Below are 13,164 nucleotides of genomic sequence, written 5' to 3'. Positions count from 1 at the left end.
CACTCCGCACTAAAAACTGCGTGGAAACATAGTATATAACACTAATGATGCTAGAACACACGTCTTTTACATGTTGAGTTCTACTTTACGGAAAACCACTCAACATTTGTGTGTGATCCTGAATGCAATGTATCCTCCACCTAATATGTAGAAGACACGAACCCTAATTAATCTGCGCATGCGTTTAGAGTAAGTTGGTTTTGTTCTAAAGAGGATAGTACCACAAGGAGAGCAAGGGGTTACTTGAAACAAATATACAGCTTTACGATGTTCACACCTAACTGACATAGATGGAACATGTTTTACACAGGGTACATGTACCTTTCCCACCTCACCCCCACCACTTCCTTGCCTCTAAACTAATTAATTAATATTTGAAATTAATTAAACAAACAAACATTAAAGTTTACACCTTAGTGCCATATCGCCTTAGCGACATAACAGCAACCTGAACGGACTGTAAACATACATGACATGCTTGAATGAATGATTGATCTATGTGATTGCCATCACGCATATTTCAAAAGGCGACTATACTTTTAAGTTATTTTGAGATCACAGTAAAACTTTAATTGTGTCAATTAGTACATTTTTATTTAAAACCTTTGTGTACTCACCCCTGCAGATCACGCTTTCAGTGCTATGTGGAGCTCAGGAAAAGTATAGAAGTAATAGTGTAAGACTAGCTTGTTTGAATATAAATTGTGTGGTGACTGTTTTATGATCCTTTCTGATCCTTAATGAAAATGACCATTCTGCCCTTGAGCTTGTATTAATACATCCAATATAGCTGCAAAGCAAACTTTGCAACAAGGTTTCTACTTGCGTTTTTTAGACTCAGCCTTGCCTGGCATTGATGCCTGGCATTGATGCCTGGCATTGATGCCTGGCATTGATGCATGCCAGTTTGAGCAGAATGAGCAGAATTTAGGTGTCCCAGCAGAATAAGCGATTTCTATAACAAGTATTGCCGATGATAACTAAGCTGCGTATACGTTTAGGGCAAATTAGTCTTGTTCCAAAGTGAATAGTACCACAAGGAGAGCTAGGAGTTTTCTGAAACAGATATATAACTTTGTGAAGTTATCACAGGAGTAACGTAGGTATGACATGTCTTACCTAGTGCTCACAAGTACCTACCTCCTCCCACCCCATGCCCCTTCCTGCAAGGCTAATCAATTAACTTAAATTAATTAATTATACAAACATTACAGTTTACACCTTATTGCCATAGTGCCATAGTGCCATAGTGCCATAGTGCCATAGTGCCATAGTGTCATAGTGCTTAGCGACTCAACCCCAAAACCATCCCAACAGTGCACTCCGCACTAAAAACTACCTGGAAACATAGTATATAACACTAATGATGCTAGAACACACGTCTTTTACATGTTGAGTTCTACTTTAAGGAAAACCACTCAACATTTGTGTGTGATCCTGAATGCAATGTATCCTCCACCTAATATGTAGAAGACACAAACCCTAATTAATCTGCGCATGCGTTTAGAGTAAGTTGGTTTTGTTCTAAAGAGGATAGTGTTAATGAATTAGGTTTACACAATGGGAAACTTTATTAGGTGTAATGGTTATGTCAGATATATTACATAACACATGTCCCAGAGTGGAACCTTAAATACTCAAGTTGCACGCATGTTTGGATTACTGGAATTGTATAACTTAAGTTTAGCATTTACCATTTAAGTTCGGTTGGCCGTTTTATTCACAAAGTATCCTCATTATTCAGCGCTTGGACACAACAGAAATAAGCCATTTTACAAGCAGAATTTGTCCGTACGTGACAAAAGCATGGAATGTAATCTCATATTTCCTGAAGCCAAACACAAACTGTAATTGGTTAGCCACAATGTGTCAATTGTTTGGACCATTTAGTCTTCAAAAGCAGAAAATCGATGGTAATGAATGTTACGTATATACATTTGCGAGAAGATGCTTAGGATTTAACAATGTAATTTACGGAAACGGAACTTTTATTGGCAACTTTTTGCAATTAATGTAGTAGGTATTGCTAATCCTCAAACACTGCGGTTCGTACGACTCCGACGGCAGCTGATTGTGAGTTTGCAACATTGTCGACTGTTGGAATTTTGCAATAATTTTGCTCTGTAAAGGTAAATTGGTTCCCTCATCGAGACTTGGATCTTGGTTTCATTTTAGAATAACAATATTGTGAAGAAGAAAGGAAAAAACAGTTCAAGGTATGTGAGCAATGCCAGTGAATATTGTATCGCTATTGACAAACAAGGTTTTGAGTTCGTGTAAGTGGCATTTGTTAAACATTTAGCGTATTTTCTTTAAAACTCAACTATACCTTTTAAGTACTAAATGTTATTCACTTAATTTTGCCTTATTTTACAATTCATTTGAGCACACTTTAAGTGAAGTTGTAAAATGATGTTATAAACACAGTTTTCAAAGTTACTGATGAAGATACAATGTACTTGATTGCTGACTTGTATGATGTGAAATTAAGAATTTTATTTTATCAATTATTTACCCAGTACTACGTTTGTGTCCTTGCAACATGTCCCTAATGTGTGCTGAACTTAAAGGTCAAAGTTTTCCGCATTCACTCATGAGACTCTGCTCAGTAAGCTCATGCCCAGTCCCCCTTGGTTAGAGTTTATAGTTGGATATGCTACAAAGGGAAGTTACTATAAAGCCATTCACCAAACAATTAAAGAGTTCGTTGTGCTTCAATCAGGAATATGATATTTCTTCACATTGTAAATGGTTGTTTTACTATCCTTGTCAGGTAGTATCGAAAACAAAGACCCCGAAAACAAAGACCTGAAGACTGAAGACCCCTATGAAAATGAAGACCCCCTAGGAAAACGAAGACCCTTTTATTTTTTGTAGGAAATGATTTTGTACGAAATGATTGTTTCCATAACTCTTCTCAGCAGAATTGATGGATCAGTTAATATCTTTCAATCGCACAAAGTCTTACTTGTAGTAAGTGTATTTTTTAACACGAATAATAACAGTTCAACTAGAAATCAACATCAACAAGGATTCGAGATCTATCAACTGGCATATCAATCAAATAGGCAAATGTAACGGTTCCTCTTCATTAAGAGTTTGGACTAAAGAAACTGAAACAAGAACAAACCACTGCAGTTTAAACGTGTCAGGTACACACCTTACGATGTTATTAAAAATTAAAATCCGTCAATTGTAAAACATTTAGCTTGTACTAAACTCAGTCACATTACTCCAATCGAAAGTCGAATACTATCGTAACTTTGAAATGCCACCTTGCCTTTTAAATCTGACGCATAACAGACATTGACACGAAACAAAGCTTTACATTGTAACAATAGCTAGTTAAGATTGCGTTGTCTTGAAGTCATGTGATCACTTGATCTAGAAATAAGGCGCAGTCCCGTGAGATCATAAGACTAGCAACAATGTACTCATTGGAACGCTATTAAAGAAATTTTCTCGATTGGAGATTGACTTCCCTTCTTGACCACATCTTTGTTACATGGTGTCAGAGCACCCGGAGGAGGAACAACAGAGTTGTCAGGAAGCCAGCCAGCTTCAAGCCCGTCGCTAGCTACCTTATTATAGGAAATTACACTGATGTTAATTAATGTATTTGAAATTAATGCGACTTAAATTAATGCGAATTGAAGGTAAATTTGTTTCCCAATAAAGGAAATTAACGTGAGAGAGAGGGCAAAATTTCAAAATGAGGGAAATTAATGTGTTGAGTCTGCTACACCAAAACAAAGAGTTTGTCGAGAACAAGAACCAATTTATTTTAACACTGTAAAGCTGACAGCAAACACAAGAAAAATTCAATTGAAGTACAGTAAACGATATACTAATGTTAAAGATTGATGTGAAATGTACAGTGCGCGAACAAAATTCATTGTTTGGCTGTGTCAAGAATGTCTGGAGTGTGTCACAGATTTGGGGGAGAATAATGGTACTTAACGTCGTGGAAATTAACGTGCAACTTAATTAACTTAATTAACAGTGTGGAAATTAACATTAACATAAATTAATGTGACTTAAATTAACGCAAATTTTTGAAATTCACGTTAATTTCATGAAGCGTTAATTTCCTATAATAAGGTAATTTGAATGAAAGAATCTCACAGCTTAAACCGCCAGGAGGATTAGATTTTGATTCAACGGATCTCTCGCAAGTATGCAAGTGCTGGAATGAGGAGATCACACTAGATAATAATAATAATAATAATAATAATTTATTTCTAGCGCATTACATTAAAAAATCTCAATGCTCTTACAGAATAAAAATGAGAAAAACGATAATGAAACCAATATAAGGAAAATATATTAAATTACAATGGATGATAAAATACTAAAATTCATTAAATACTAAAATTCATCATAAGATACTAAAATTCATTATAGAAATACTAAAGATCATTATTAAACAAAAACGTTTTAAGCTTAGTTTTCAACGTATCCACTGATGGGGCACTTCTCACATCAAGTGGGAGGCTATTCCACAGTGCTGGTGCACAAGATGAAAAAGCGCATCCCCCGTAGGTCTTTGTCCTAAACACCGGTATGTGCAGTCGCAGGTGATCATGGATTTGGTGATGGTTGGAAAAGTGGAAAATGCAGTTTGAGCCTAAGATTTTCAGCAACATCTTTCCTTGACATCTGGGAAATAACTTAACCGTTACTCTTCGTGAATGATAATTTTGCCAACAGTCTTTGCCGATGCTGCTATTTTAACAACTATAAAGAGTACAGCCAGCATGCCAAAAATGAAGGGTACATTAAAGTGAATAACACCAACAATATTCATAGCCTGTAATTTGTTTTAATTAGTTTTAAACAATAAAAATTATGTTTCCTTCTTTCAACAGTATGTGTTCAACGAAGCATTTATGATCATCAATTTGATGATTACAATTGTGGCGCTGTGATAATGAAATCTACACAATGTCGGTATCGAATTAAACATAGAAAGATTCATATATCCCTTGACTGAGAGTACTTTTTAATCCAAGAATGAACTCCTCTTTTATTATTTTATTATTAAAGAAGGATCCTGGGCTGCAGAACGAAGATATAATGGTGAAAGAAGTCGAACGGCTCTTATATCTAAACACTGACTCTCTCGGCTTCAAAACAACCAAGCACCAGTCTAATGTTTACTTTTTGCTGATGTTTTCATTATAATGTAGCTTTTTCGGCTGCGCCTCAAAAACCGCTCAAAGAAAAACTCAAGCTGATTTTGATGCATGTTTTTGCAATGTGTTATGTTATTACTTGGAGGCCGTGTAGCATAGTATATTGACTTCCAGTTTTTTAGATGTGAAATCGACTTCTTTTTCCAAGTGAATGGCGAAGAATTCGAACTGCTCACGAAACACTCATTTCGATTAAATTAGGTTACTTTGGTGTTGAGATTGAATTCTTTTCCCAGTATACTATGAGTGAAAGCAAGAAATTTGCTAATCAGTACAAATAACTAATAATACAAGGTTGTCAAAAGCTCATACCCGTCTGTCCTCAAACATGCAGCAGTCTATTGTTTATTTTTTGCTGATGTTTTCATTAAAATGCAGCTTTTTCAGCGGCCCCTCAAAAACCACTTGAAGAAGAACCCAAGCTGATTTTGATACATGTTTTAGAACAACATAAAAGGATTATGCTGGCGAAGTTTGAGGGAATTTGGAGTTATGGCACATGTCGAAAAATATCTCCGGATTTTATTCCTAAACTGGGAATATCAGCTGCGTAAACAAAAGCAATTTTTCAACAATTGAGGATTTTCCTTGACGGGGGCTCAAGACAAGTTATAGGCTGTTTTTGATAGCTGAATACTTTGTCTTTCAAGAAAAAGTATCAGGAAGTTTTGGTTCTTTTTGACACACGAACGCAAATTAAGTTTAGATTTCTATTTTCAGCCTTTGCGTTCAACCAATTTGGCCATAGTCGGGGCGAAATTCGTTTTTCTTGATTTTCACGAATTTAAAGCGTTTCAAGCGGAAAAAACTATATCACATTTCGTATCTACCTAAGGGCTATACGTGGATGAAAATAGAGAAAATCATTTTTTCGACTTCTGCCACTAAATTTAAATTTTACTTGATTTTTGGTGACATTTGCTCTTAATTCCCTAAGAAAATAATTTTGCGCCCAAATTGCGAAAATGAACATATGGAGACCCATTCTGGTAAAAATGGTGCATTTAATTTTTAACTTTGCATGAATTTATTTTACATGTTGATAAAATTAATTTTTTGCATCTCTTAAATATTTTTTTTAACCTCCAAATTAATTTTACCATTCCTATTAATTATATTTTTAGTAGACAAATATTTTGTGTTTGTAATTAATTTTGTGTTTGTAATTAGTTTTGTGTTTCTCAACATCCCTTTACCCATAACACCTTGCAGTAGTTCTCTGCCATGTGCTGCCAAACAAAGATGGCAACGACCCCTTTGAATTCGATTCCCGAACAAGTGAAAGAAATTGCACAAGCTGCGATCGACAGTATTAATCAGCTAACCTCGTTAATTGAGCACGGACCATGAACGACAAGTGGAACTCCAAGAATTCGTAGCAATGCACATGTGACTGAAGTTGCAGACGGAGCTGAACGTCAACTAACTGCATCAGGGACGACTTTCGTTTGCCACACCCAGCCAGCTAATAGCGCATTAGCAGAATTACAGAGGAGGTTTCTGACAGTTTCAAGAGGGAGAGCCGCAGCCAACAGAGACCCCGTCTCTGGAAGGCACAGAAGACCTTCTAATTCTACCTCGCGACCGTATCCAACTGTTCAGAATGTAAGGCGCTCTGCTGGTCAACCGTTGGCATCTGAGATAGTTTCAAAGGATGTTATGATACTAGAAATGGGAAGAGAGAAAATACCGACGAAAGCAGAAAATTCTGATTTAGAGAGGAGTGGACGAATTATATCAGGCATCGATATTGATAGAAATTGGAATGCCAAAAAACTTCACCAAGAGTTAGCGAAATTATTGACAGGTGAAATGGAGGGATGGTATTTCAAAATAGTAAAGAACTCTGGTGGTACTTTGCTAAGACCGAACATCCAGGCAGGAAAAGAGATTGATTCAAAGCTGCTGCTGAAATCGATTGCTCCATCTGGTTGGATCTATTTAAGACTCCTGGAGGAACTGCCATCCATGATAAACAGTGATAAACAACTAGAGGTTCCTGTATTTGAAGTTCCTGAATCTGACAAGCTCTTGAGTGATGCTAGTGGTAGAGACAATTTGTTTTGTAATATCGTGGATTCGACAAAAGATTCTGATGTGAGTGTCCAATTCTCTCGACATATGTCAGACACCAATGCTGATGCCTCTAATACAAATGCAGAATCAGTGTTCAGTACAAGTAAGATTCAGCCACCCTTGAGTTCATTTGATATCCAGTCAGTAATCAAAGGTGCTAAAGTTCAGGGTTTGATTGACCCTGTAGAAGTGCTTAAATTTCTGCAAAGAGATTGTAACTGGCTGAGCCTTAGAAGTTACAAGCTGTGAAGAAACCATAGAGGGAGAAACAAATTACATTACTGTTGACAGGGCAAATATATTAGAAACAACGATTAGTGAATTACAATACATTACAAATTATAGACTGACATTTCAGGTGGACTGCATGGGAGAAGAATGTGTAGATCAGGGTGGGCCAAGTAAGGAATGGATACGACTAATGAATCAAGCCATTAAAGAAAAGTACTCTGACTATGGCTTGAGGCCATTATTAGCACAAGATTACTATTTTGTTGGAGTTATGATGGCAGTTGCCATGCTTCAAAATGGGTAATTGCCTGTATTTGTAGAGGAGAGCACTCTGCAGCAAATTGTTTTTTGGGAGAGTGTTTTGACCCTTGTGTTTGCCAAATTCAGCACGGACTAGAAGAGCTTGGAATGCTGTCAGCTCTTCGGGAACTGCCAATGTTGGTTCATCTCCTGAGACCTCAAGCACAGAGTAAGTTGAGTGTGCAAATGCTGCTTCAGATTTTGAAGCCTACCTTTTCAGAGGAGGGTTTCAATACACTGAAAAAGGAAAAAGTTTATTAACTCTTTGTCAAGTATGTTCGAGAAGTGGCAGCTTCTTGTAGGGTGTGTGGGCAGACTACCCTTGATTTGAGTCACATACTTCAGTTTGCAACAGGTACAGCAGAGGAGCCTGTCCTTGGTTTCAGCCTTGCGCCATCATTGGAGTTTATACTACCCAAAGAAATCATGAAAGCTGCAAGTCAGGAAGGACTCAATGATGAGCAGAAAGGAGAGAATGATAAGCAGCAGGAAGAACAAAGGGAAGAGCAGCACCCACCTGTGGAGGGTGGCTTCCTCCCTTTAGCTCATACCTGTACCAACTTGTCCGAGCTTCCAAGGCCAACTGAGAAAGTTCCTTTGCCTCCTGTGGATAGATTATTTGCTCTGTATGACTTAGCATTCTCACAGAGCTACTTTGGCAAGAAGTAAATAGCCTGCAGTCTATGGCTGATATTGCCATTTTTGACTTTAAAGTGCTAATGAAGTGCTGTTTTTCTTGACAAACATTGAGTTATGCAGGTTGAGTTCTTTTGGTCTTTATGGGTTTTTTCAAAACTGTAGGAAGGTACAATTTTGTGATGTCCATTTTCTAATTGTTGTCCATTTATTAGACTCTGTTGTGTTGGAGAAAAGTGAACTTTGATATGTAACATGTTGCTCAGTAGCTTTTATTTCAATACTCTTTTTGGGTAAAATGATGGTTCATTGATTTAAGTTGACATTTTAATAAGATTTAATGCATCAGTTTATATTACTTTATGCAGATGCATGCACTATTTGTAGAATCAAGAAAAGACAAAAATTTAATTGGTGGCTCAGAAAATACTTAAAGCTAAGGTTCCATCAATGTTTTCCTGTATTCAAGACTCATTGTCATCAATATTTTGAACTTGACAATGTTGCCACACAATAAATTTAAGTTGAAGCAAGCTTAATTTAAGTTTTAAGTTCTATACCTCCATATATACTGACGGGTTTATATACAGGCACTGTTGTCTTTCTTGTTGGCAGTTTAAGTAGTTAGGTTTGATTGACCTCAGTGCAATAATTACTGAAATTGAATGAAGTTATTCATTTTATGTTGCTGTTAATAAAAGTAAATAACTAAATGCAATAAATCTGTTCTGAGTTTTCTATTAGCAATACAGGCATAATTTACAGATCAAAGCAATGATCTATGAACATCAATTAAACAGGAGCATCACCACTCAATTTTATTGAAATCTATAACTGGAAAAGCCCATGACTAGGGATAATTAAACTTAATATTCCAATGATATAGAGAAGCTTAGAGATCTGTTCTATCTATGATTCAAAGATCCATCTATCTATGAACGATGTCAATAACAAAAATTGGAGAAAGATATTGACAAAGCATGGCATTTTAATAATGGATACAACTTGATTTGAAACTCTTGTTTTTTGTTAATGAAATTCATGTTTGGCTAGTGTGCAAATAAAAAACTGCATCGCTTTTGTGGCAGATCAAATGATTAATCTATTTAACCACAGGAAAACTGCTTCCAACTGCTTTCCTTTAGAAAACCTATTAGGGATGAACCTTCATATTGGGGGCAGGCAGGAGGGCAATTACCCCCCTCACCTCTAAAAAAATTGTGAACAACAAAACATCTTGTCAAAATAATGTTTAAATTTGAATGATCAAGAAGTTAAAGAGGAAACTGGTGAATTTGTTGCCCTGAATATCTGCTTCTATGGATGAGAAAAAAATTTAATTATAGTGGCATTGTTTGGTACTTCCATTTAGGCCTCAAGAGACTTCACTCGAGGTCAGAAACATGTTAATGATATCAATACATTGCAGGAAGAGATCTTTTCCACCATTTCCATCATCTGAAAGAGGATCTGGTAGCTGTACAAGCTGTTCATCTGAAAGGCTGATTAATGGTGGTGGAATTTCTACCTGGTAATTTTTATCTTCTACTGCTTGCACACCATTTGGATCTACTCCAAAGTGGTCAATTTCAGCCTCACTTAATGCAGTATGTCCAGAATGTAAGTTCTCTAGCATACCCTTCTCCCACATTTGAAGTGGTGACAGGTTCCTTTCAGTTGACACTGGCCGATTATTCATTTGCCTGACAAACACCTCTAGACAATTTTCTATTCTTGGAATGTAGACATGGTGTAGGCTGAAAATATGTAGATCATTAAGGACATCCAAGTTGCCTTGATCTTCCAACTGCAGAAAAATGCGGACATAGAATACTAACACCCCTGAACAAACATCGCAATGTGTTTTCTCAACCCTGGAGTTATGGATAGACGATCCAGTGATAATACTGCCTCTTCCTGGTCCGCGATGTTGTGTCGTATGAGCAGCAACAAGATAATTCTCCATAACATAGTCTGAATGCACTCGCAAGGGTAATCCCCATCTCTGCACTGCATTCTGAAATAAAGAAAGCACTGTTTCTGCTTTGTTATTGTCTCGACAAGCAGCATACAAAATTAACCTGGTCTTCCCATTGATGCAGACATGTGTTATCAGTTTATACCTGATTAATTTGTGTCCTGTATCTATATGCCATAGGCTATTGGTGGTTGGTACATAATACTTTCTAAGATGAATGGTCATTCTCCAGCGTAAGGCAGTTCCAACAGGATCAACTTGTCGTAAACATTCACTGATTCTCCATCTCTGAACGTTCAAGCCTCTACTCCTTGGTGCACCTATAAATCGCCTTCTTCCAATGTTAGGAGTTGGAAGTCCTGTTGTTGGACTGCCAGTTATACTTCTGTAAATTTCATCCAGTTCATTGTCTGATATATCTGAGAAGGCCAAATCACTCAAACCAAATTCTTTTTGTCGCCGCTGAAGGGTTGAAACACTAACCTGGAGAATGCCAGCAATTGCTTCCCAAGAAAAAAAGTAATCGTAAATGCTCCACTTGATCTTTGGTTATTTCATAGCATTTACGACCTCGTCCTGGCTGTGCAAGATTCAGCGGAACAGAATAAGATACCTCGAGTGTATCGTAAAAATCTGCATTGTCACGGCTTTCAATCTGACTAGACAATAAGGCGATTAACTGTGTTAATGAATGGTTCATATCCTGAACAGGGCTTGAAGTGCAGATGAAGGGATATCAGTTACATTTGTAACACCGCCGGCAAAATCATTCATTAGAAAAGACAAGGTACCCAATGCATCCAATAATCGATACCTTGTTTCAATAAGAATGTCTGTCTGCAACTCTTGTTCACCAATATTAGCCAAAATATTGAGAATGCCTTTAAGATTCTGAAGAAACAGTGCGAACCCACGTTCATTTCTTTCTCGTAACACCACTCGATGTGACCTTTGTTGACGAGCCGCCATGTTGTTAGCACATGGCTGAGAACACTGCCGCAAAGACGTGTGGGACAAAAAACACAAAAATAATTCTAGGTTCGTTCAACAAAATCTATTTCTGTAGATAAAATAAATATGACCTTAAAAAAACAATTAAAAGGTATATAAAAGTAATTTCTATTCCGAAAAAAATTTTAAAGGGATATAAAATTAATTCTCTATAGAAAAAAACAAAAAAAGGCATAAAAAAATAATTTCTCCGCAGGAAAAAAATAATCCCTTCGCATAAAGAAAATAATTTATGGAAATTAAATTAATTCAACAGAGGTAAAAATATTTTTACATATTCAAACAAATAATAACTGGTACCTTACAATTAAGTCCATTGACAAGTGCAAAATAAACATTTATTTTGACCAGAATGGGCCCCCATATGAAGACCTGTGAAATATGCCGACCTTTTTTTCTCGCAATTAAGTGCCCGCAAGAATTAGTACCAATAAGGTAACAATAGTTTGTTACGATTGCGTTATCTTGAATTCATGTGACATTTGATTTAGAAATAAGGCACAGTCCTGTGAGATCATAAGACCAGCAACAGTGTGTTCGTTGGAACGCTATTAAAGAGATTTTCTCGATTGGAGATTGACATCCCTTCTTGACCACATCTTGTTACATACATGAATAATGAGAGCAAATGTTGAAATAATACCACTATAAGTATTATGATATTTCATGCTATGTCTTTTGGTCTGTGGCCTTCACTCGTTTCTAGTCGTGTCAGTTTCTTTATTTCAAACTTGTTACGAAGAGGAACCGTTACATTTGCGTTTGTACAGTCAAACCTCCTGTAAGTGACCACCCAAAATGTCAAGCCTATGTGGTCGTTACGCGAGGTGGTCGCTTACGAGAGATTAGAACATATCGGGTCAAAATTTTGCCTCATTAGCATATGGTAATTTTAAAACATTTAGGTTAACTCTTTTATGACTGATAGAGTACAGTGTATGCGCATATTATCTTTAGATTTTCAAAGTTTTATTCATGTGAAAAATTGATTTCGAGAAAAAATTCAGTACTACCCAGGAATGCAATAATGTTACAACACCTTATTATCCAAATTTCGCTTTATTATCTGTCAAGTGGTCGCTTACGGGAGGTTAAAAACAAAATTTCAAACTTTCAGCTCTAAAAGTGGTCGCAGTTGCTTATGAGGGGTGGTCACTTACAAGAGGTTCCAAATACAGTGATTTGACTGGGAAACTTTTGGTATTTTGCAATGCTGTGCTCTAAGAAAAATTCTAGGGAGTTTTTGTAGGGGGTCTTCGTTTTTGTAATGGGTCTTCATTTTCGTAGGTGGTCTTTGTTTTTTGTAGGGGGGTCTTCATTTTCGGGGTCTTCCTTTTTGATACTACCATCCTCATGATTCATGCCAGGCCTTGAATTCACTGATTTTCCTCACAGAAATACATTGAAAATACCATTTTTGAAAATACCTCTATCACAGTAATAGAGATTTTGTGATAGTGTCATCCATGCTTTTATTACCAACATGAGTTGTACATGGGTTTTCTTTGATACAAAGTTAAGTTCATTTGAAACATAGTAACATAGTGATGACATTGTTTTCTCATTTTTCTTACCTGGTCTCCAGCCACAGCTTGTGCAAATTGATCTGAGTCAAGATTCACATAAATTTGTGTGAGTCTATCTAGCAGACTCTTGGGCTCAAATCCATATTTTTCAGGGGTTTTAACCTGCAGCCAGATAGAAACCACAATGAGAATATGGCACTGCACTATTGAT

At 36.7% G+C, this 13,164-nt stretch overlaps 1 protein-coding gene across 5 annotated transcripts in view; it reads right to left on the bottom strand.

Moving 5' to 3' along the window:
• LOC145482661 (ubiquitin conjugation factor E4 B-like) overlaps window positions 1-13,164 on the bottom strand; it is a 304,099-nt gene that overhangs the window by 35,910 nt on the left and 255,025 nt on the right. For all 5 annotated transcript variants that reach the window (XM_081461267.1, XM_081461269.1, XM_081461270.1 and 2 more), the window contains one exon: window positions 13,002-13,115. In XM_081461267.1, the coding sequence (XP_081317393.1) occupies window positions 13,002-13,115 (114 nt within the window). The remainder of the gene's footprint in view (window positions 1-13,001; window positions 13,116-13,164) is intronic.

This window comes from Orbicella franksi, chromosome 3 (genome assembly GCF_964199315.1).
Source record: "Orbicella franksi chromosome 3, jaOrbFran1.1, whole genome shotgun sequence".
Classification (NCBI taxonomy): domain Eukaryota; kingdom Metazoa; phylum Cnidaria; class Anthozoa; order Scleractinia; family Merulinidae; genus Orbicella; species Orbicella franksi.
Note: the sequence above shows the minus strand (reverse complement) of the source record. Positions and strands in the feature narration are given on the sequence as shown.